This window comes from Oryx dammah, unplaced genomic scaffold (genome assembly GCF_014754425.2).
Source record: "Oryx dammah isolate SB20612 unplaced genomic scaffold, SCBI_Odam_1.1 HiC_scaffold_28, whole genome shotgun sequence".
NCBI lineage: Eukaryota > Metazoa > Chordata > Mammalia > Artiodactyla > Bovidae > Oryx > Oryx dammah.
Genome location: NW_024070212.1, coordinates 16,111,427 through 16,135,179, shown reverse-complemented (window position 1 = coordinate 16,135,179; position 23,753 = coordinate 16,111,427). Strand labels below are relative to the sequence as shown.

The following is a 23,753-nucleotide window of genomic DNA, read 5'->3' as shown; positions in this document are numbered from 1 at the left end:
AGCAAGAAGATCAGTCAGTCAGGAGGTTGATACAATGTCCTCATGAGATATAACAGCTAACTAAAAAAAAAAAACAAAAACGCTAACTCAAGGTGATAAGGAGTGAAAAAGAAATCGTGAAAACAAAACACAGAGTGATTTTCCTCAGAGAGCCAGCCTTTGAAGTAGAATTACTAGATAAGATAGTTATATTACAAAATTTATTTGTTGTTTATCTGAAATTCTAATTTACCTAGAGTCCCAGAGTTTTTTGTTCTGTTTTCTCAATCTGGCGACATTACTTTGAAGACGTATCTGAAAGGACTGTGGCCTAACTTGGGGGCTTCCTATCTAGACATGGGCCATCCATCTCTTTTCCAGCCAAGGCCAGCCCCTGTTCTCTGTCTCCAGCACAGGACCCAAGGACTTGACCTTTCTTCCTTTCCTCTTCAGCACTCATGCTGCCTTTTCCCCTGGGCTTCCTTTACTGAAAGCCGGCTGTTGTTGCCCTAGCTACCCACTTCTTTGCTGCTTACTCCCAAAATAAGACCCCAGCCTCTCCTGAGAGTTTCACCTCTAATCACTGGAGGGAACAATACAGAGAAACAAACACAGAAAACAGCAAAAAGTGTACTAGGTTTTAAAAGTTGCTGTGGTTTGAGTCTCAGGTTTGCAGCTGCTGACCACCACTCTCCCACAATGATTTAAACACCTTTATTCCTGAGGACGAAATTGTCAATGAAAAAAATTAATCAACAGTCAATCTAAGAAAGAACTGGAAAATTTTATTCAAACCCATCTAGAAATTGTAACAGAGAAGGCAATGGCACCCCACTCCAGCACTCTTGCCTGGAAAATCCCATGGATGGAGGAGCCTGGTGGGCTGCAGTCCATGGGGTCGCTAAGAGTCGGACATGACTGAGCGACTTCACTTTCAGTTTTCACTTTCATGCACTGGAGAAGGAAATGGCAACCCACTCCAGTGTTCTTGCCTGGAAAATCCCAGGGACGAGGGAGCCTGGTGGGCCGCCATCTGTGGGGTCGCACAGAGTTGGACGTGACTGAAGTGACTTAGCAGCAGCAGCAGCAGGAATTGTAAGGTGGAGACAGTCTTTCAGAAAGCTCTGAGGACTGTTCCAAAGAGCTAAGGGGGAAGGCTAGAACTTACGTGATTTTTGACCAAGGGGTACAGTTTTAGCGCTTGTCTAACTATGGGAAGATGCAAGAAACTGAGTTCATAAAAGTTTCTCCTGAAAATTTGGAACTAAGGGCCAGTTCTCCCAGTTTTCCCAGAATCCTTATCCTGAATTCCTTTCTGGATGTACTGTAGGTCACTGACCACAGTGGCTAATGATTTGATTCTTATAGAACTGGGTAGTGGGCAACATCCTTTATTTTCCAGTCCTCTACAAAGGTGCGTATAATTATGGTTTTTTCAGTAGTCATGTATGGATGTGAGAGTTGGGCCATAAAGAAGGCTGTTCATTCCCAGGTCAGGCAAGGAATTCATTGATGGGCCAGTCAAGGTGCTGTTACTGGACTAGGCCCCTGTTAACAGTATCCAAAAGCCTCTGGACCATCTGTCTTACTAGTCTGTTATGGCCTGGATAATGTTTCCCTCTTGTTTCTTTCATATCTAGAGTTATGCTGTACTATTTTCGATTTTTTTTTTACAATTTTTTATCATATAGTACATATTTGGTCAATTGTTTCAAGTTGCCAAGTTGTCACTATTTTTATTGGCAGCTTAGTCACACAATTGGTAATGGAATAAACAATAATCTTGTAAAACAGGCAGAATACAAGTAAGATAGCTAGTAATATTAATTAGGTCATAAGTAAGCATTTAAGCTAAGAACTTTCATTAGGTATCTCTGCAGGTCATCTGGCTTAGTCTGTCCAGCTGCAATCACTAGCTTTAAGGGAATGATATATTGGTATTGCACATAAAGTTTACCAAAGATATCTGCAGGTACAAGGTGAGTGGTGAGTCATCCTGATGCCTTATAGGACTGAGAAAGAAATGTAATCTTCTAAGGAGTTACAAGGCTGGTATCAGAAGACAAAAAATTTATGGTTGAGCAGCTATTTCTGACATGGTAAAGATCTGGTTAACTCATAATGCAGACACACACTGAACACAAGAGGGAAGAGAAGAGGCCCACGGGACTTCCCTGGTGTCCAGCAGTTAAGACTTGTGCTTCCACTGCAGAGGTTTGATCCCTGGTCAGAGAACTAAAGTGAAAGTGTTAGTTGCTCAGTCATGTCCGACTCTTTAGAACCCCATGGACTGCAGCATGCCAGGCTCCTCTGTCCATGTCCATGGGATTCTCCAGGCAAGAATACTGGAGGGAGTAGCCATTCCCTCCTCCAGGGACCTTCCTGACCCAGGGATTGAACCCACGGCTCCTACACCTCCTGTACTGGCAGGCAGACTCTTTACCACCAGCACCACCTGGGAAACGCGCGACTGTGAGAGCTGGACCATAAAGAAGGCGGAGTGCTCAAGAAAAGATGGTTTTGAATTGTAGTACTGGAAAAGACACTTGAGAGTCCTTTGGACTGCCAAGAGATCAAACCAGTCCATCCTAAAGGAAATCAACCTTGAATATTCATTGGAAGGACTGATGCTAAAGTCAAAGTTCCAATACTTTGGCCGCCTGATGCAAAGAGCTAACTCATTGGATAAGATCCTGATGCTGAAAAAGACAGAAGACAAAAGGAGAAGGGGGCGGCAGAAGATGAGATGGTTAAATAGCATCACCAACTCAATGGACATGAATCTGAGCAAATTCCAGGAAATAGTGAAGGACAGAGGAGCCTGTGCTTTAGACCATGGGGTCACAAAGAGTCAGACAGGACAGAGTAACAACAATAACAGGAACTAAAATCTGGCACGCCGTGAGATGTGGACAAAAAAGGACTTTCGGGATCTTAGTTCCTAGGCCAGGGATTAAACCCAGGTCCTGGGTAGTGTGTTAGGATTGTACACAATCCTAACCACTGTACCACCGAGGAATTCCCAAGCAGTTTTCTTGCCTTAAAATAGGAACATCATTTCATCAAATCTCAAGAATGAATATTTTGATGCCCATTTTTTTGTGAGCCACTGGAACACATCAGGATTTTAGAGACAGAAGGCTGTGCCTCTTGTTGAGAGTTCAACAAGAGATGTAAACTCTCTGGAAAGCCATGAAAAACAAAGGAAGGAAACTATTTGAAGGTAGAAAAAAATAAAAATATGGAAACATGCAGGTTAAATTTTTTTCCCTGTGGCAAAATATATATTACATAAAAATTAGCACTTTAATAATTAAGTGTAAGGTTCAGTGCCATTGAGTAAACTCACATTATGGTGAAACTATCACCACTACTCATCTCTAGAACTGAAAGCTATGACCAACCTAGACAGCATATTAAAAAGCAGAGACATTACTTTGCCAGCAAAGGTCTGTCTAGTCAAAGCTATGGTTTTTCCAGTAGTCATGGATGGATGTGAGAGATGGACCATAAAGAAGGCTGAGCTCCAAAGAATTGATGTGCTTTTGAACTGTGGTATTGGAGAAGACTCTTGAGAGTCCTTTGGACTGCAAGGAGATCAAACCAGTCAATCTTAAAAGAAATCAATCCTGAACATTCATTGGAAGGACTAATGCTGAAACTCCAATACTTTGGCCATTTGATGCAAAGAGTTGACTCATTAGAAAAGACCCTGATGCTGGGAACGATTGAAGGCAGGAGGAGAAGGGGACAACAGAGGATGAGATGGTTGGATGGCATCACTGACTCAATGGACATGAGTATGAGCAAGCTCCGGGAGATGGTGATGGACAGGGAAGCCTGGCATGCTGCAATCCATGGGGTCACAAAGAGTCGGACACGACTGAGCGACTGAGCAACAAACAACAAATACTGAAACTGTATCTGTTGAGCAACAAATCCCCATTCCCCTCAGTCCCTGACAACACTGTTCTGATAGACAAAACCACATTTTAGCTCCATGAATCTGACTGTTGTAGGTACTTCATATAAGCAGGACTATTAAATATTTGATCTTCTGTGTCTGGCTTATCTCACTTAGCATAATGTCTTCACATTTAACCCATATCATAGCACACACCAGAGTTTCATTCCTTCTTAAGGGTGAATAATATTCAGATTCAGTTTTGTATATGTTTTAGTGCCATTAAAAATACACTTAAATTTAGAAATATACTATGACTATCATTTGGATTTCCCACAAAATTAACATGGGAAAGCTATGAACAATAGGGTATGTAAGCAGTTATTTTTCAACTTTAGAGAAAACAAAAAGTACCACCCCCAAGACGGTTCCTTTGGACTTCCCTGGTGGCTCAGACGGTAAAGCGTCTGCCTACAATGCGGGAGACCCGGGTTCAATCCCTGAGTCGGGAAGATCTCCTGGAGAAGTAAATGGCAACTCACTTCAGTATTCTTGCCTGGAAAATCCCATGGACGGAAGAGCCTGGTGGGCTACAGTCCATTGGTTCGCAAAGAGACACGACTGCGCGACTTCACTTTCACTTTCAGCTCTTGAAGTCTGGAAACTTTCTCCACCAGTCACGTCACTCCCTACGCTCTAGGCTCTGTCCCTTCGCTTCTCTCCGTCCCGCCCCGCCTCTCTGGCTCCAAAGACTGCATTTCCCAGAACCCCCTGGCAGGGTCGGAGCCGGCACTCCCCCAGGCGCCCCCTGGCGGCGCTTTGGCGCGGCTTAAGTTCCCGGCGGCCTTCGCGGCAGGTTCCGGGCGTAAGGGCAGTTCGTGATGGCGGGGGCTAGTTCCGCCGCTGTGTCCGGTGCAGGGACGCCCGTGGCGGGGCCCGCAGGCCGCGACCTCTTCGCCGAGGGGCTCCTCGAGTTCCTGAGACCGGCTGTGCAGCAGCTTGACTCTCACGTCCACGCCGTCAGGTGCCCTGGAGGGCAGGTTGGGGCGGGGCCTCTCCTTGATTTGGCTTTTTAGGGGCGGGACCACGAAAGGGCGGAGGCAAGATGAGTTCGCTGGCGTTCTGGTGGGACTAGAAGTGGGGAAACAGATTGGAGGTGGGGCCGACTGGCGGGGCGGCGTGCAGGTGGAGGCAGAAGCTGGCTTCTCTAAGCACTTGGGAAACACACAGGGGAGGTTTTTGATTCCATTAACTGTCTGACCGTGTAGGCCTCGTACCTCTTTGCAGAGAGAGCCAAGTAGAGCTCCGGGAACAAATTGACAACCTAGCCACCGGTGAGTAAGCATCCCTGTATACCCAGGATCCTACAACTGACTTCAGTACCTTGCTTTGCTAACGTCTTGGGCTGGGTTTCTCTGCTGACTGACTCCTGAGTTTCTAGTGACAGTATCCATGTGGTAAAGAGTGTTTTCCATAACATTTACTAGCTTACTTGTCCCAAGAACAAGGCCATTAGGTGTTTAGTTGCCTCTTCCTTCTGTCCCCAGAACTGTGCCGTATCAATGAGGACCAGAAAGTGGCCCTGGATCTCGACCCCTATGTGAAGAAGCTCCTTAATGCTCGACGACGAGTCGTCTTGGTCAATAACATCCTACAGAATGCCCAGGTAAAGGAGTTTCCTGCCAACAGTAATTCAAGGTACTTTCCGATTTTCAAAAGGTGTCATCAAGTCCCCAGCACAATGAAAGTCACCATCATTTTTAGTCTTTGGGGAAAGGGAGTTGTCAACTAAAACTTACTGTTCTTAACCTTGAGATGAAGCAAGCCTAAGATATTTTCCAGCACCTAGTTGACAGCGAGCTCTAAACCCTTGACAGGGCAGTTACCTGATTCCAAACCTTGTTTTCTAGGAACGGCTGAGAAGGCTAAACCACAGCGTGGCCAAGGAAACAGCCCGAAGGAGAGCAATGTTGGATTCAGGAGTATACCCCTCTGGTTCCCCAAGCAAGTAACAGGCCAGAAGATGGCCCATGGCCACAGTGTAGCACGACTACTATTCCCTAGCTGCCTGTCTCCTCTAGGACTCCCTGTAGGTGTTGGGACATCAAAAAGGCAGCCCTGTGGTTTGAATCACTTCAGAGTCTCCCATTTATGTGGGGCCCAAAGAAACCTGTGTACAGCAGGACTCAGGATCCCAAAGGATTTATTATGGCTCTTACTTCCAGGAATGAGTTGAGGCTTCTGCATTTTTCTTTCTAAGCGGTGTCAAGGCCCACTTCTTGTACCATCTCTGAGCCTCATTAACAAGGGAGGGGCTTCCTGTTACATGCCAGGTCATTGGACCTGGGCAGAATGTTCTCTGTGACTTCCAGTTTTCCTTTGTTTACACTAAGGATTGAGAGGCAAGGACAGGCAAAGTCAAGGTGAATGACCCATTTACTCCCTTTTGTTGACTGCACTGGCTTGACTACTGTAGCAGTGTTACTAGAACTGTTTCATTCAATAAATGCTTAAATGGTATTCCAGTTTACTCTGGTATATGGAAGTGTTCCAAGAGTCTTCTACATTAATTCAAATATAGCTTCAAATTGAGATCTAGCATTCACAATGAAAAAACTCAAGTACCATCATTTTCATTGACGAGTGCAGAAAGTAAATGGAAGAATAACAACTGCCAGATGCCAAGGAAAAACAGTACCAAGAGCCCTACTAGGGAGTACTTTAATCTTTTTTCTTAGAAAAAAAAAAAAAAAATCCAAACACAGTTCACAACATTTCAACAACAAAGTACTGGCTGAGAGAGGTTTCAGGAGCTGGGGATTCTAGAATATTAGGAAGAAAAGTTGGTATCTTGCTTCACTGTAGATGGATGACACAGGTCATAAACAGGAGACTTCTGATTACTAAGGCAGTTTCAGAACCCGGTGGAATGACACTTCCTTCTAAGAGTCTTTCTTTAAAAATCTTCCTTCCTGTCTCCCTTACTCCCTCAAAATGCCACCACATAAAGCCCAGTAGCAGTCAGCTTAGGCTCCAGTCTTCCCCTTGGGTAAAAAAGGAGAGGTGAAGAGATACGGAGGTCACTCCTGAGTCTCCATGCTTTCCTCTTCTTCTCCTTGAGGTGGCTCTTCTGTATTCTCCTCCTCTTCCTCTCCTTCCTTCTTCTCTGGTGGCTTCTCATAAGCCTTTTCTGAAGGTGTCACTATCACTCCATCCCAGGTAGATATTTCAGAAGCAAGATCTAGAAGAGAAAAAAGGTGACTTCAGACAAGCAGCCCAACATCCAAGTCACGACCCATGGAGAGCACTGAGCAGAGTTACTCTGTAGACCACAGAGCATCATAATGAATCCCTGCCCCACAGTGGCCACTCACAGCTGGCATCACCCTCCTGGCCAAGGATCTTCCTAAAGCCACCATGTGAGAGGATTCGGACCAGAGTCTGAGCTGTATAGCAGACCATATCCTGAGGGAGAGCAAAGTAAGTAAATTAACAAGGAGAATCAAAATACCTTCTCATTTTCATGAAAAATTAAGAAATCTTAATTTCAAAACCAAAATTTGTGAGAACCTCCAAATCTCTGACCACTAAGATCACATTTCCTTTGCTTTCTGACACGGGATATTCAAGAGGGGGGCACAATAGACCATTTCAGAGCTGCACCAGTACCTGCTGTTCCAGAGTCATGACTGTGTGTACTCTGAAGTTGCCACTCTCACAGGGGTCTGTGATACCCACCGACCCTGGCAGGAATAGTCCTGCAGCCAGAATCTGCAAGCATCGTCTGAAACATGGAGAGGTATTAGAAGAACACACAAGACAACTTACAGTCAAATCCCAACCCCAAAGCAGCATGCTGTACCTGTATGCCACGTTTAGAGCCAAAGGCTGTCTGGTGGGGTTGTTCATCACGGCATAGTGTCCCTACAAGAAAATCTGGTAAGTGTGCCATAAAGTGGCAATTCTGTCTTCAAACAAATTAAAACTAAACCATCATGAAGAAAACTTTCATGTTCAAGAAGCAGTTTTGAAATGACTGCTCATTCAGTAATTTCTCTCCTTTACCACATTAATGACAACAGTAATGAAAAAGATAAAAGAAGCACTAATAACTACCCATTTAATTGAATACCCCAAAAGTCCAAGAAATAATAAACATTGAATCTTTATTGGATTTCTTGTCCACTAATGAGATTTCTTCTTTTTTTTTTTTTAGTCCCTCCATTCCTCCAAGATTTCTTTTAATCTGTACCAAAGTTTCATTTTATGGTAGGTTTCAGACTAACTACTGACTCATAGGGTGGATCAGGAATTCCAGTTGCCCTTCATTACTTACAAGTAGGTCAAGTATCCAAGGAGTGAGGGGCTCAAAGCCAGGAAAACGAATCCTCAGGTCCTTCAGCAGTCTGATGAGAACTTTAACTCTGAAGATAAGAGGCACCAGGAATTAAAAGCAGTAACAGATGATGAAACAAATCAGTGAATATAACAAAAAGGAAACAGAAACACACCCACAGATACGGAGAACAAGCTAGTGGTTACGAACGGAGAGAGAGAAGGGAAGGGGCACAACAGGGGCCATGGGATTAAGAGGTGCAAACTACTACGTATAAAATAAATGTTACAAGGATACACTGTATAAGACAGGCCTTCTATAACCTTTGCCAGAATTATTCCCTTCTTTCCCTCAACCTAAGTTGCTTGAAGTGAAGTGAAAGTCACTCACTCATGTCTGACTCTGCCAACACCATGGAGCATATAGTCCATGGAATTCTCCAGGTCAGAATACTGGAGTGGGTAGCCATTCCCTTCTCCAGGGGATCTTCCTGACCCAGGAATCGAACTGGGGTCTCCTGCATTGCAGGTGGATTCTTTACCAGTTGAGCTACCAAGTACTTCAGGTAAAAAAAAAAAAATCAAAATCCAGACAGAAAATCAGTCAAAAACAGTTGTCAGAGAAAGACTGGGTTATCAGGCTGTTCAATGTAGTTAGAAGGATTAGGATATATCATCACTCAAATAGGGAGGGACTCACGTGGACTGAGAAGCATTTTCCTCAAACCAGCGGGCATGTCTGATGGCTGCTAAGGCACTCTGTAACACCTTGATATCCACTAGAAGACAAGCATGACATCCACCAAGATGACACATTCCGATTACTGAGCAAGCAATTCAATTCCACTGCCACGCTCCAAGAACTCAGAAGGAAGACAGAATAACTTAGTAATCCCTTGAACTAATCCCCATGTCCCCAGATCAGCAAATCCCCAAATCACTGTTCCTCCCCTAAACCAGATCTGGAAGCATGAAAGAGCCCCAGTTTTCTCCAAAAGCCTACCCCCTCCATAAATATTTCCTCAGTCCTTTTTCTTAAGTCCTCAAACTGCTTTCTTGGCCTGGCTGTTTTTGACAATTTCATTAGCAAGCTGATAAAACTGCTTCCAAATTACAAAGGAAGACAGCAAAGTCTGGGGGTAAACTTGGGTCCCCAAAAGGTGTCATGTGGAATAGCAACAAATGAAGTAAATTCAATAGCATTTAATACCACATTTTGAATTTCCCCCAAATTTCACAGCAAAGGAATAAAAGGACTAACAGTGGAGTTCTGGGTCCAGTTTTCGGAGATTTGGTGGCACTGTTGTAATGAGAATCTTCACTGTAGCATCAGAAGAGCTGATTTCAAAGCCAGTTTCATTGGTCAGCATGGTCAAAACTGAAAAGAAAAATCAGAAGTTGCACTCACATTTCCATTAGATGACCAAAGGCAAATCCAGGATGAGGGTAGGGGAACAGATATTGTATTTATCTATTGATTTATCTAACAGATCGATCTATCTGTTATTATTTGTTATTTACTTGGCTACGGAATCTTAGTTCCCCAACCAGGGATCGAACCATGCCCCTTACATTGGTAGTGTAAAATCTTAACAACTGGATCACTAGGGAAGTCCCAGGTTTTTAAAAAACAGCAACAGTCCAGAGTCAGAACTGAGAACACAGAATTTTAAAAGCAAGGGAAATCAATTAGATTTTGAACGCTGGTGATCTCCGCTAGAAACTTCCCCAACATAAAACTCTGCGCTCACTCCTCCTTCTAGCCTGACCTGACTTTGTTAAATGTACTTAGAATTATAAACCTGGCTTCTATGACCACTGTATTACATGTTCAGCAACAAACTCAAACCTTCAGAAGGATCCTGTGCTCTTAGGCTCTCCACAACCTTGTTTCCTAGTGCAGCAACAGCTTCCACTAGGATTGAAAGAGAAAAAGAGATAATGAAGATTATTTTAGTAGACTTTCTATATGTCTCAAAGCTACTCTGCACTCTGATTCCTGCGGAGCAACGACAAGCAACTGAATACACACTTTTGCAAGGGGAAGTTTGTAAAAACAAGAGAAACTGAAGGCTCAGTGACACCCCCGCCTTTACACACACTTTTTTTTTCCACAGTAGGGATTTTTATCAGTGGGACTAATGCCATTTTGGCCTGGATAATTCTGTTTGGGGTTGGGAGGTAGGGTCTGTCTTGTCCACTGCAGGATGCTTAGCAGCAACCTTGGCCTCTACCAGAAGACGTTAGCCTCAAACATCTCCAGACATTGCTGAATGTCCCCGGGGGAGCAAAGTCCATCCTGCAGTAACTGGTCATACATTCTTTCACATACAGCACACCATTTAAATCCCTATGCCTCAAATCCAACTGCTATCTTCTGCTGTTGTGGCCAAAGAGAGGCACACTTACATGTTGGCAAAATCTTTAGGATCACCACCAGGTCAGCCACATTGTGTCCTGTAGTCATCGTTCCCTTTTTATATGATCCGACTTGTCGGACTTCTTCAATTTGCTGTTGGAAAAGGGATTTAAGAAAGAAAAAACAAAACTTACAAGTGAGAAGCTTATTACCCAGATTTGGAAGTAGCAGAGTTCAAATCATATTCCAAAATGAGCAATGAAAAGCTTGATTCATTACGGCTAGCTGATAGCAATGATGAATCTGGTCCCTAAGACCAGCACTGCAAAGGAATTCTACTGTACTTTCCCATTCCAAGAGTGGCTTTAAATAAGCATCTGAAGAATCAAGCGACAGGAACCAAGGAAACTTTCACCCTACCATGACTTCCCTTTCCTAGGACTGAATCTTCAAAAACTCACCACTTCAAATGTCCCTGGAGCCACAATCAAATTGTCAATCACATTGTTTATTTTTGTCACCAGGGAAAGAATAGAGGCCTGAAAAATAGCAGGAAACAAAAATACCCTCAGGTGAAATACCAAGCAACTTTTCATCAAGTTTGACTATTTCCCCAATTCCTTCAATAGATGAATCAACACCTATACCAGATTCTGAGAGCACCCAGACCCTCCCAGCCTTGAATATACCAGAAGAGAAAACTTTGATCCCAAAGACAGATTCCCCAATAATAATATGAATGCACATGTAATCTGTTTATACATTCACCTGATGGTCTCCCTTTACCCACAATGAAAAATAAGCATAATTAAACCTATGGAGTTCAGGGTCTGTTAACAGTAACCTCACCAAGTAGCTATTTACTTCTCTAGCTTCCTTCATGAAATCTCAGGAAGAAAACCAACAGAATATACCTGTTCAGCAGAATTAGGAGCAAGGTCCTGATTCCTCTTCAGCAAGGCCTCACTGAAGGAAGTTTCATCAGGTGCTGGCTTGACCCGGGGAAAAGCCATTTCACACTAAACAAGAAATATACTATATACTACTTGCCAAAAATAATATACAACAGATTTTTCTGTTGCCACAACACAAAAAAGAGACAATTCTACAACACTTATACTCTTGCGACCCTAATATTAACAGATAAGGCAGTGATACAATTAACTGTTCAGAACAAAGATTATAATCATGTTACTGTCAACTGTAATGAAAGACCTATCTTCCCCACCCAGGTTACCCTGTTTTTGTATGTAAAGCAACACAGATGACTCAAAACCTCCCTTTTTCTACTCCAACTACCACATGACTTCATTAACAGGGAGACACCAGGTTCCAAGAAACAACAATTGAATAGTGGCCAAAGTTAAGTTAGTTAAGTCGCTCAGTCGTGTCTGACTCTTTGCGACCCCATGGACTGTAGCCCACCAGGCTCCTCCGTCCATGGGATTCTCCAGGCAAGGATACTGGAGTGGGTTGCCACTTTCTTCTGCAGGGGATCTTCCCCACCCAGGGATCGAACCCAGGTCTCCCGCATTAGAGGCAGACACTTTAACCTCTTAGCCACCAGGGAAGAGCCGAGGTACTCACCAAATAGAAGTCAAAAGGAATATGTGGCACAAAGGGCCTGAACCTAAAAAGCGGAAAAACAATCCAGATTACTCACCACATAAATCAAACTGACTTCACATAATGGGGCCAAACTCATTTATCAAGAGAGCACGAGAAGAATACTTCTAAACTACAGCTGGATCTCAACAAGGCAGGTAAGACTACTCCACTCCTATTTAGACTGAAACGGAAACCAACGGGCACAGATGCTAAGAACTGGCACTCACCCTCCTCCTGGGCCTCCTCTGGAACCAAAGCGCCCGCCACGACCTCGGCCTCTGTCACCCCTAGAAATGCATTATTAACATATTTTAACTTTCTTTTCATCTCATTGAAGCAATCTCCTCGATACCGGCCGTATGATTTCAAGTTAACCTACCTCTATCGCTCTGCACTTCCCTTTGGAAGCCAAAGGATCCCATTCTCACTTACACTTCTACACCTTCCAAATGTCCAGCCTCACTCCCCATGACTGGATAACTGAATCACAATCAAACCACATTAAAGAGAGCCCTACAAGAAACATCCCATAATCGCCGGGTCCCGCCAACCCTAATACTTCGCAGACTAATGTGACTGCTTATTTATTCGTTCATGTAGTAAAAGCATCTATCAGGGGTATCGTGTATGTCAAGCAACTGGCATTGAGGATGAATGAGACACGTTCCAGCCGTCTCAGTCTAAATAGGAGGTGTCGGGGTGCTCCTCCTGGAACCTGAAGACACCCTCTCATCTGAACCCCCCAGAGAGCGAATAGTCGAAACCGCCTCTCGACTCCTGGGCCCCACCCCCCATCCGCGGCCAAGTTTCCCCGCCTCCACTGCCCCCAACCTCCCCTTCTCTTAGAGCCGGAGTTCTCAGGTTTCCGTGCAACCCCCAGGTACATGGCCCTTTCCAGTCCGCCGACTCCTTTCGGACCAACTTCCTAAAGTTTTCGGTCGAATACCTGAAACCTCTCCAGAGCACCCCACAACCCTTACCTCATGGCGTCCTAGATCCCGAACAATGGAGGCCACACCAACCGCCCCTTTCCTCTGGGGAGCCGACAACTGGAGAGGCAGCTTGCCGGCGTGTCCCAACAAACTCCAGCGCGATTGGCTCCCGCCTTACTCCGCTGCTTGTGCCTATTGGTTTGCTTTGGCAAACCGGTTTATTGAGCCAATGAAAAGGGCCTGCTATGTCAGTAACTAGCCAATAAGAACGGGTTAGACGTTAACGCCCTTTTGCAGACACTAGAGAGCGCTGTGGAAAGAAGTTAGTACGGCTGGCATCTAGAGACCTTTCTATATGATTCCTGGAGAGCAAAAAATCATACAGCAGAGTGGCGCAGCGGAAGCGTGCTGGGCCCATAACCCAGAGGTCGATGGATCGAAACCATCCTCTGCTAGCGGTGCTTTTTCTTTATTTTTTTTCCTCCTGGGACAGTTTTTCTGTTTTAAATTTCTTCAGTAAATGTAACTACCGTAATCGTACTTTCTTCTCCCTCAAAAAATGCAGCTTTTAAAAGCTGTTTTTGCCATCAGCGAGTGAAATGGAAAAGGCAAGCGAAATCATGTAGGAAGGGATTTTGGTACTGTGAACACCACATGTCTGGATGTGGTTCACAGAGGCTGAAGCAGAAGAAACGGATATGAGTATGTATGTTGATTGACTCAGGGAAAGTACTGATGGTGCGGGACTAGATGGGAAACTGAGATAGCCTTTGGAAAGAGAGCTCAGAAAAGGAGGGCAAGGGAAGCGACAGGAGAGAAGGACCAGACCGCTGCCATTTTTTGTCGTTTCCTCTCCTTTCCTCATTCTACAACCTCTCTGGCGGATTCCACCTTTATGCAAAGTTTCACAGCCACGTATATGGATATACTGTGGTTGCATTTACATCAATTCATATTCAGTTCAGTTCAGTTCAGTCGCTCAGTCGTGTCCAACCCTTTGCGACCCCATGAATCGCAGCACGCCAGGCCTCCCTGTCCATCACCATCTCCCGGAGTTCACTCAAACTCACATCCATCGAATGGGTCATACCATCCAGCCATCTCATCCTCTGTCGTCCCCTTCTCCTCCTGCCCCCAATCCCTCCCAGCATCAGAGTCTTTTCCAATGAGTCAGCTCTTCGCATGAGGTGGCCAAAGTACTGGAGTTTCAGCTTCAGCATCATTCCTTCCAAAGAACACCCAGGGCTGATCTCCTTTAGAATGGACTGTTGGATCTCCTTGCAGTCTAAGGGACTCTCAAGAGTCTTCTCCAACACCACAGTTCAAAACCATCAATTCTTCAGCGCTCAGCTTTCTTCACAGTCCAACTCTCACATCCATACATGACCACTGGAAAAACCATAGCCTTGACTAAACGGACCTTTGTTGGCAAAGTAATGTCTCTGCTTTTCAATATGCTATCTAGGTTGGTCATAACTTTTCTTCCAAGGTGCTTTTTGTCCTTCCTATAATCCTGTTTATCCTCCTTGCCTTCTTTTGCATTAATTACTGTTTATTATTCCTTCTCTGCTTCTGTCAGTTGAGAGTTCCCACTCTTTTTCTACATTTCTAGTTGTTATCCTAAAAATTATGACGCGCCTCCTCGACTGTCAAAGTCTAATTTTATAAAATCTTTTCCCTCCTCGAGAAAAATGCAAGAATAATTTAATTCCGTTTACCACCATCACTCCCTCCAGGATTGTATACATTGTTGTGTAACCCCTTTAAGTACTATATTGGTGTATTATTTACTACAGCAGAGTGCACAGATCTTAAGTCTACAGCTTGATTAATTTTGAGTAATAAATTTTTCCCAGGTGACCACCACACGATTAACATAAAACATTTTTATCACCTCAAAAACTTCACTGATACCCCTTTGCCCTTCTCCTAGAGGCAATCGCTATTCTAATTTCTATTATCAGAGATTACTTTTGTCTGTTGTTCAAATAAAAGGGCTCACATCCTATGTACTCTTTTTTTTTTGTCTAGCTTCTTTTGCTTGACCCATTTTAAAATTCTTCTGAAGTTTTACGTCTGTCAGCAATTTGTTCCCTTTTATTATGAGTCGCATTCCATTGCATAAATATTCCACAGTTTGTTATCCATTCTCCTGTGTTGAATACAGGACCTCTGACTGGCTGCTGCTGCTAAGTCGTTTCAGTCGTGACCGACTCTGTGCGACCCAATAGACGGCCTCCTAGCAAGCTCCGCCGTCCCTGGGATTCTCCAGGCAAGAACACTGGAGTGGGTTGCCATTTCCTTCTCCAGTGCATGAAAGTGAAAAGTGAAAGTGAAGTCGTTCAGTCGCGTCCGCACTCTTAGCGACCCCATGGACTGCAGCCCACCAGGCTCCTCTGTTCATAGGGTTTTCCAGGCAAGAGTACTGGAGTGGGGTGCCATTGCTTTCTCCGCTAACTGACTGAGACACAGGCTAATACATTTGGGTTGTCTCCAGTTTGAAGCCTTTATGAATAAAGCTGCTATGACCATTTTTGTACAAGATTCTTGTGAGATGCAATTGTTCCTATTGGGTAAGTGTTGGTGTATATGTTTACAGAATTTAAATTCCATATATATTTTCAATCCCATAAGACATTAATGCTTACTAAGACAATGGTCACTGATATTTACCATTTTTAAAGCTCTTTATTCCTTCCTGTATCCACAACACTATGGAATAATACTCCTTGAGAATTAGTGCCCTTCTGCTGGTGGCTAACTTTCTTGTTTTCAGCTTCTCTGAATACATCTTTATTTCACCTTTGTTTTTGAAGGAATTTTCTCTAGATATGTAATTCTAAACTGGAAGTCATTTTCTTTCAGCACATTTACAATATTATTTTACTATTTATGGCTTCCATTTCTGCTGTGAAAAAAGAGTTTTTAGTCAAATGATTGCTCTTCTGAGAGTAACCAATCCTCTTTTTTCTGATTGTCTTTAAAGATTTTAAAGATTGCCAGGAGAAATATCAATAACCTCAGATAGGCAGATGACCCCACTCTAATGGCAGAAAATGAAGAGGAACTAAAGAGCCTCTAGATGAAGGTGAAAGAGGAGAGTGAAAAAGCTGGCTTAAAACTCAACATTCAAAAAACAAAGATCATGGCATCTGGTCCCATCATTTCATGGCCAATAGATGGGGAAAAAGTGGAAACAGTGGCAGATTTTATTTTCTTGGGCTCCAAAATGACTGGGGACGGTGACTGCAGTTATGAAATTAAAAGACACTTGCTCCTTGGAAGGGAAACTGTAACAAACCCAGACAGCATTTTAAAAACCAGAGACATCACTTTGCTGACAAAGGTCCCTACAGTCAAAGCTTTGGTTTTTCCAGTAGTCATACGAATTTAACAGTTGGATCATAAAGAAGGCTGAGCACCAAAGAATAGATGATTTCAAATTGTGCTGCTGGAGAAGACTCTTGAGAGTCTATTTGGACTGCAAGGGGATCAAGCCAGTCAATCCTAAAGGAAATTAACGTTGAATACTCATTGGAATGACTGAAACTGGTGAAGTTGAAGTTCCAATATTTTAGCCTCCTGATGTGAAGATCAGACTCATTGGAAAAGTCCCTGATGCTGGGAAAGATTGAAGGCAAAAGGAGAAGAGGGAAGCAAAGGATGAGGTGGTCAGATAGCATCACTGACTCAGTGGACATGAATTTGAGCAGGAGATAGTGAAGGACAGGGAAGCCTAGAGTGCTGCAGTTCATGGGGCAGTTCATGGGGTTGTGAAGAGTTGGACATGAGTTAGCGACTGAACAACAATCACAGTGTCACACAGTAACTAATTTGGTTTAGATTTAAAAAGTAAGACCAAGACTTTTTCAATTACACTCTCACATCCAGAAAATTGTATTATATAGTAAATATTTTCAATGACAAATAAGTGATGCCAGGTACTCACTAATGGATTTAATTGATCCTAATACCATAATCAGTGAAGGACTAGGAAGCATGGAGTCACAAAGAGCTGGACACGAGTCAACTCATTGAAAAAGACCCTGATGCTGGCAAAGATTGAAGACAGAAGGAGAAGGTGGGGACAGAGGATGAGACGGTTGGATAGCATCATCGACTCAAGGAACATGAGTCTGAGCAAACTATAGGAGACAGTGAAGAACAGGGAAGCCTGGGGTGCAGCAGTCTATGGGGTCACAAGAAGTCAGACACTGAGAGACAAATCTTTCATTTCCTGTAGTTTCACTCTGATGGTTCCAGGTATGGATTATTCTTTTTAATCTTGAGATTTGTTGAGCTTCTTGAATCTGTGGCTTGATGCACATATTTTTTTAAGTTTCTCAGCCACTGTCTCTTTAAATATTGCTTCTACCCTATTATTTCCCTCCCTCCTTGGTTCCAAATAAAGGAGAGCCAGACTTTCTCATGATATCTTTTATATCTGCAACCTCCTTTTTTTTCCTCTTACCTCCTCTTTTATAGTTTTCATTCCTTTTTGTCCATGCTTCGTTCTGAGTGGTTTCTTCTATGCTTTCTTCCAATTCATTACTTACTCCTCACTTGAGTCTAACTTGCTCTTAAACCCATCAATTGGTTCTTAATTTTGGGCTTTTGACCATTTCAAGACTGGATTTTCTGTTTACTTCTGGTTTCCCCTACTCCTGGGTTTCCCCTAAGAGTGCAGCCTTTCAGGACCCTAACCCTAAATAGGAAGATGGTTTCCCCGGGTGATCGTCTCTGGGGACATTTGGACTCCAACTTTTGTCTCATTTGCCCCATGTAGCCTATTTTCTGCCACCAATTTTGCATCCGGAAACGACTCCAGGGGGAAAAGGCCTCCTACTGCTTTCCTCTCCTTTCATGCTCTCACTGTCTTCCTAGACTGTTGATTTTCAAAAGCATTTCATCTATCAATTTTTTAGTTATCTTCAGCTCAGCTTAAGGGTTGGACAAATTATTTAAGCCACTATGGGTAAAAGAGAAGCTCAATTACTAAGTTAGATTTCTAGTCTAGTTCTCCCGAGTTCCAGTTCCACTATTCCAATAGCTTATTGGATACCTCCACTTGGGTATCTACAGGCACCTCAAAATCAATAAACTAAAATTGTTATCTTCCCTCCCAAAACCTTTCAGCTTCTCAACTAATGGGTCAGTGTTACCTAGACTTCAGTTATTGGTATGCTGTCTTCTTTTCCTGAATTCCAATTGGTTCTACTTCTATCACCCTATAATGAACAAGACCACATTATACATTTCAAATTTTGTTGAAAGGGTATATCTCATGTTAGGTGTTCTTACACACACACACACACACAAAAGGACACAAGGAAATTTTTGGAGGTGATGAAAATGTGTATTACTTTGATGTTGTGGTGATGGTTTCACGTCCAAGCTCATCAAATCGTAATATATGTTACAAATGTGCAGTTTATGGTATAACAGATATACTTCAATAAAACTGTTTTATTTTTTATTTTTTTTATTTCCCTATCTGCTATCTACCTCTATAGCTTCTGGAGTCCTCCCTTCAGGACAAAGACATTATGCCTGTCGCACAAAGCTTGCATTATCTGCCCTCTGCAGCCTTTTCTTGCCTCTCCTCCTCAGTCACTCTTACATCTTAGATCAGGGTTGAAAACATACACTAGTGCTGCAGCCAATGATTCAAATGAGTCAACATGGTGTATAGGAATTGTGATGAGCTAGACTCATCTCAAAGAAATATTGGATGCTTGGTTTCAGATGATTGTTCATAGAGAGATGCACCAGCTCTCCAATATTTTAAGACAAGTCAGAAGTCTAAATATTCATGTGCCACCTGCTGATATAAAAATGTGGGCCAATTAAATCACACATACACAAGTGTGTGTGTGTGTGTGTGTGTGTGTGTAATTTAATTGCCCACATGCTTGGTCAATTCCGAGAGAGAGAGAGAACAGGTGAGATAAAACATGGCTGCCATCTAAAGTTGGTCTATGGGCTACTGTTTGCTCTAGATCATAACAATATTCAAAATTCTTCTAAATATGTAGGAAACATACTTCAGTATTCTGCTCTCTCTGTACAGAATAACTTCTCATCCTCAACCCCTTCATGGATCACAGGCTTGTCGTGGTGAAGGGGCTTGTGTAACTCGGTGAAGCTATGAGACATGCTGTGCAGGGCCACCCAAGACGGATGGGTCATAGTGAAGAGTTCTGATAAAATGTGGTCCACCGGAGGAGGAAATGGCAACCCCTTCCAATATTCTTGTTGCAAGAACCAGTATGAATAGGCAAAAAGATACGACACTGGAAGATGAGCTTCCTAAGTCGAAGGTGTTTAGTATGCTACTGGGGAAGAGTGGAGGGCAATTACTAATTGCTCCAGAAGGAATGCAGCAACTGGGCCAAAGTGGAAACAACACTCAGTTGTGGATGTGTCTGGTGGTGAAAGTAAAGTCTGATGCTGTAAAGAACAATATTGCATAGGAACCTGGAATGTAGGTCCATGAATCAAGGTAAACTGGATGTCAAGATGGCAGGAGACAGCAAGACTGAACATCGACATCTTAGGCATCAGTGAACTAAAATGGATGGGAATGGACAAATTTAATTCAGATGATCATTATATCTATTACTGTGGGCAAGAATCCCTTAGAAGAAAAGAAGTACGTAACCCTCGTAGTCAATAGAAGAGTTCAAAATGCAGTACTTGGGGTCAACCTCAAAAACGACAGAACGATGTCTGTTCGTTTCCAAGACAAACCATTCAATAACACGGTAATCCAAGTCTATGCCCCAACCACTGACACCAAAGAAGCTGAAGTTGACAGGTTCTATGAAGACCTACAGGAACTTCTAGAACTAACACTAAAAAAGATGTCCTTTTTATCATAGGAAATTGGAATGTAAAAGTAGGAGTTCAAGAGATACTGGGAATAACAGGTAAGTTTGGCTTCAGAGTAGCTTCCCTGGTTGCTCATACGGTAAAGAATCTGCCCTTAATGCAGGAGTCCTGGGTGGGGAAGATCCCCTTGAGAAGGGAATGGTTACCCACTTCAGTTTTCTGGCCTGTAGAATTCCATGGACAGAGGAGCCTGGTGGGCGTTATAACAGTCCATGGGGTCATAAAGAGTTGGACACAACCGAGCTACTAATACTTTCACTTTCAGTTGGCCTTGGAGTACAAAATTAAGCAGGGCAAAAGCTAACAGAGTTTTGTCCAGAGAACACACTGGTCATAGCAAACACCCTTTTCCAACAAAACAAGAGATGACTCTACACATGGATATCACCGATGGTCAATACTAAAATAAGAATGATTATATTCTTTACAGCCAAAGATGGAGAAGTTCTATACAGTCAGCAAAAACAAGACCAGGAGCTGACTATGGCTCAGATCATGAGCTCCCTATTGCAAAATTCAGACTTGAAGAAAGTAGGAAACACCACTAGGTCATTCAGGTATGAGCTAAATCAAATCCCTTAGGATTATCAAGTGGAGGTGATGAATAGATTCAAGGGATTAGATCTGATAGAGTGCCTGAAGAACTATGAACAGAGGTTCGTAACATGTACTTGAGGCAGTGACCAAAACTATCCCAAAGAAAAAGAAATGCAGGAAAGCAAAGTGGTTGTCTGGGGAGGCTTTATAAATGACCGAAAGAAGAGACATGAAAAAGCAAGGGACAAAGGGACAGATAAACTCAACTGAATGCAAAGTTACAGAGAATAGCAGGGAGAGATAAGAAGGTCTTCTTAAATGAACAATGCAAAGAAATAGAGCAGAACAATAGAATGGGAAAGACTAGAGCTCTTCAAGAAAATTGGAGATATCAAGCCAACTTTTCATGCAAGGATGGGCATGATGAAGGACGGAAACAATAAAGACCTAACAGAAGCAGAAGAGATGAAGAGGTGGCAAGAATACGCAGAAGAACTATACAAAAAAGGTCTTAATGACTGGGATAACCATGGTGATGTGGTCATTCACCGAGAGCTGGACTTCTCGGAGTCAAGTGGGCCTTAGGAATCATTACTACAGACAAAGTTAGTGGAGGTGATGGAATTCCAGCTGTGCTATTTCAAATCCTAAAAGATGATGCTGTTAAAGTGTTGGACTCGAGATGTCAGCAAATTTGGAAAATTCAACAGTGGCCACAGGACTGGAAAAGATCAGTTTTCATTCCAATGCCAAAGAATGTTCAAACTACCATACAATTGCGCTCAGTATTCTTGACTGGAAAATCCCATGGACAGAGGAGCCTGGTAGGCTGCAGTCCATGGGGTCGTGAAGAGTAGGACACAGCTGAGCGACTTCACTCTCACTTTTCACTTTCCTGCATTGGAGAAGGAAATGGCAACCCACTCCAGTATTCTTGCCTAGAGAATCCCAGGGATGGGGGAACCTGGTGGGCTGCCGTCTATGGGGTCCCACAGAGTCAGACACGACTGAAGCGACTTAGCAGGGGCAGCAGCAACATGATAGCAAGGTTATGATCAAAATCCTTCAAGCTAGGCTTCCACAGTATGTGAATGGAGAACTCCAGATGTACACATTGAATTTAGAAAAGGTAGAGTAACCAAAGATCAAATTGCCAACATTTATTGGATCATAGAGAAAGCAACAGAATTCCAGAAAAACATCTACTTTGGCTTCATTGACTACACTAAAATCTTTGACTGTGTGGATCACAATAAACTGTGGAAAATTCTTCAAGAGATGGGAATACCAGACCACCTCATCTATCTCCTGAGAAACTTGAATGCAGGTTAAGAAGCAACAGTTAGAATCAGACAGGGAAGACCAGTTCAAAATTGAAAAAGGAGTACAGCAAGGCTGCATATTGTCACTCTGATTATTTAACTTTTATGCAGAGTACAGCATGTGAAATGCCAGGCTGGAAGAATCACAAGTTGGAATCAAGATTGCCAGGAGAAATATCAATAACTTCAGATTTGCAGATACTACCATTCTAATGGCAGGAAGTGAAGAGGAACTAAAGAACCTCTTGCTGAGGGTGAAAGAGGAGAGTGAAAAAGTTGGCTTAAAACTCAACATGATTAAAACTAAGATCATGGTATCTGGTCCCATCACATCATGGCAAATAGCAGGGGAAAAAGTGGAAACAGGACAGATTTTATTTTGGGGGGCTCCAAAATCACTGCGGATGATGACTGCAGCCATGATTTAAAAGACACCTGCTCCTTGGAAGGAAAGCTATGAAACCTAGACAGCACATTAAAAAGCACAGACATTACTTTGCCAACAAAGGTCCATATAGTCAACGTTATGGTTTTTCCAGTAGTCATGTATGGAGGTGAGAGTTGGAGCATAAGGGAGGCTGAGTGCTGAAGAATTGATGCTTTCAGAGCGTGGTGCTGGAGAACACTCTTGAGAGTCCACTGGACACCAAGAAGATCAAGCCAATCAATCCTAAAGGAAATCAACCCTGAATATTCATTGGAAGGACTGAAGCTGAAGCTCAAGTACTTTGGCTGTGAAGAGCCTCGTCACTGGAAAAGACTCTGATGCTGGGAAAGACTGAAAGCAAAAGGAGAAGGAGGAGGCAGAAGATGAGATGGTTAAATGGCATCACCGACTCAATGGACAGGAGATGGTGAAGGACAGAGGAGTCTGGTGTGCTTCAGTCCCTGGGGTGGCAAACATTCGGACATGACTTAGTGACTGAACAGCAACAAGGACAAATATACACACAGAGAATCTCCATATTTATGCCTTCAGCGTCTAGTTGGTGCTTAACATGTAATGGGTCCTTTGAAAGTCTACAGTGCAGAAGCTTGCTGAGCTTTGGTCCTGAGCGACTGATCCGAACTGAACTGAGGCAGAAGTTTTCAGAGGCTGGCCCGCGATACCGCCAGTGACTTCTTCTGGCCACTAGAGAGCAGACTGACTCCACAGCTGTCCTGCCCCTGACCCAGCCGTCAAGGGCCCCCCAAACACTCCCCAGTATACGCCTCCGCTTGTCATTTCCAACACTGTCTGCCACCGTCCCGACAAATCTCACTTTAATAATCCTCTTTAAGACCAAACGCACACGCCCGTAGCAGCCCTGAGGTCACATCTGTTCGTTTCAGCGGCCACCCACCAGCTCTCCCTCCCGTTCCTACGGCCTTTTGGGAACTAAAGAGTTAACTCCGTCCTTCCACCTGGCCCTTTTCCTCCACTAATCCGCTCAGTCTGGAAGCTGGGGGGTGGGTGACATCCTAGATAGAGTGGTCACGGGACCCTGGATTCAACTACTTTAATTTCTTTTCCAAAAACCGTCACCCTCCTGCCCCACAACCTGACAGCAACCAAACACTCACACCTTTTCCGGCTAAGATCCCAAACCTGCACCTCTTTCTTCCCAAGACGGAGCCAGGTAGGAGGAGAGGGACAAGGTGGGGCGCAAGAGGCACTCTGTTACTTCCATACCTCTCTGTTCGCATCCCCGTGAGGGAGCCCCTTCTGCGAGTACCGCTTCTCGGAGGAGAAACGCTTTTGGCCCGCCGAGAAGCGGGAAGAGGATCTAGAGGAAACCGGGCGGGTTGAGAGGCTCGGGAGAGTCCACGACTTCGGGGCGGGGAGGAAGGAGTTAAAGATCCAGGCTTGGTTCTGCAGTCTCGGAGTCTGGGAGGGGAAGCGGCCG

At 43.7% G+C, this 23,753-nt stretch overlaps 2 protein-coding genes and 1 non-coding gene across 4 annotated transcripts; 2 read left to right on the top strand and 1 right to left on the bottom strand.

Moving 5' to 3' along the window:
* The first annotated feature begins 4,693 nt into the window (after window positions 1–4,693).
* On the top strand, window positions 4,694–6,421 carry SNAPIN (SNAP associated protein). Its single transcript, XM_040230542.1, has 4 exons — window positions 4,694–4,907; window positions 5,171–5,217; window positions 5,431–5,549; window positions 5,794–6,421. Exons 1-4 carry the CDS (start codon window positions 4,765–4,767, stop codon window positions 5,893–5,895), a joined length of 411 nt encoding a protein of 136 aa, XP_040086476.1. The 5' UTR covers window positions 4,694–4,764; the 3' UTR covers window positions 5,896–6,421.
* Window positions 6,422–6,586: 165 nt separating this feature from the next.
* On the bottom strand, window positions 6,587–13,273 carry ILF2 (interleukin enhancer binding factor 2). 2 transcript variants are annotated; one of them, XM_040230528.1, is made up of 14 exons: window positions 13,166–13,273; window positions 12,413–12,472; window positions 12,165–12,207; window positions 11,492–11,596; window positions 11,039–11,116; window positions 10,628–10,730; window positions 10,068–10,133; window positions 9,480–9,596; window positions 8,919–8,997; window positions 8,220–8,307; window positions 7,746–7,807; window positions 7,553–7,667; window positions 7,258–7,348; window positions 6,587–7,124 (listed from the first exon to the last, which is right to left on the bottom strand). In XM_040230528.1, exons 1-14 carry the CDS (start codon window positions 13,168–13,170, stop codon window positions 6,964–6,966), a joined length of 1,173 nt encoding a protein of 390 aa, XP_040086462.1. In that variant the 5' UTR covers window positions 13,171–13,273; the 3' UTR covers window positions 6,587–6,963. The 2 variants fall into 2 exon arrangements, with proteins under 2 accessions (XP_040086462.1, XP_040086461.1); XM_040230527.1 differs by having other exon boundaries at window positions 6,589–7,124; window positions 7,553–7,807.
* A 227-nt stretch (window positions 13,274–13,500) lies between these two features.
* On the top strand, window positions 13,501–13,572 carry TRNAM-CAU. Its single transcript has one exon. It is a non-coding gene; the product is annotated as a tRNA-Met (tRNA).
* The last annotated feature ends 10,181 nt before the right edge of the window (window positions 13,573–23,753 follow it).

What these genes read in the sequence shown, in the direction of transcription:
- ILF2 (XM_040230527.1), bottom strand. An exon ending in CTTGGATACTTGACCTACTT is followed by an intron (nt 7,808 to 8,219) that starts GTAAGTAATGAA and finishes ATTTTCTTGTAG; the next exon opens with GGACACTATGCCGTGATGAA. An exon ending in TCATGACTCTGGAACAGCAG is followed by an intron (nt 7,349 to 7,552) that starts GTACTGGTGCAG and finishes GCTCTCCCTCAG; the next exon opens with GATATGGTCTGCTATACAGC.
- SNAPIN (XM_040230542.1), top strand. Translation starts at nt 4,765, where the DNA reads ATGGCGGGGGCTAGTTCCGCCGCTGTGTCCGGTGCAGGGACGCCCGTG. An exon ending in AATTGACAACCTAGCCACCG is followed by an intron (nt 5,218 to 5,430) that starts GTGAGTAAGCAT and finishes TTCTGTCCCCAG; the next exon opens with AACTGTGCCGTATCAATGAG. An exon ending in ACATCCTACAGAATGCCCAG is followed by an intron (nt 5,550 to 5,793) that starts GTAAAGGAGTTT and finishes CTTGTTTTCTAG; the next exon opens with GAACGGCTGAGAAGGCTAAA.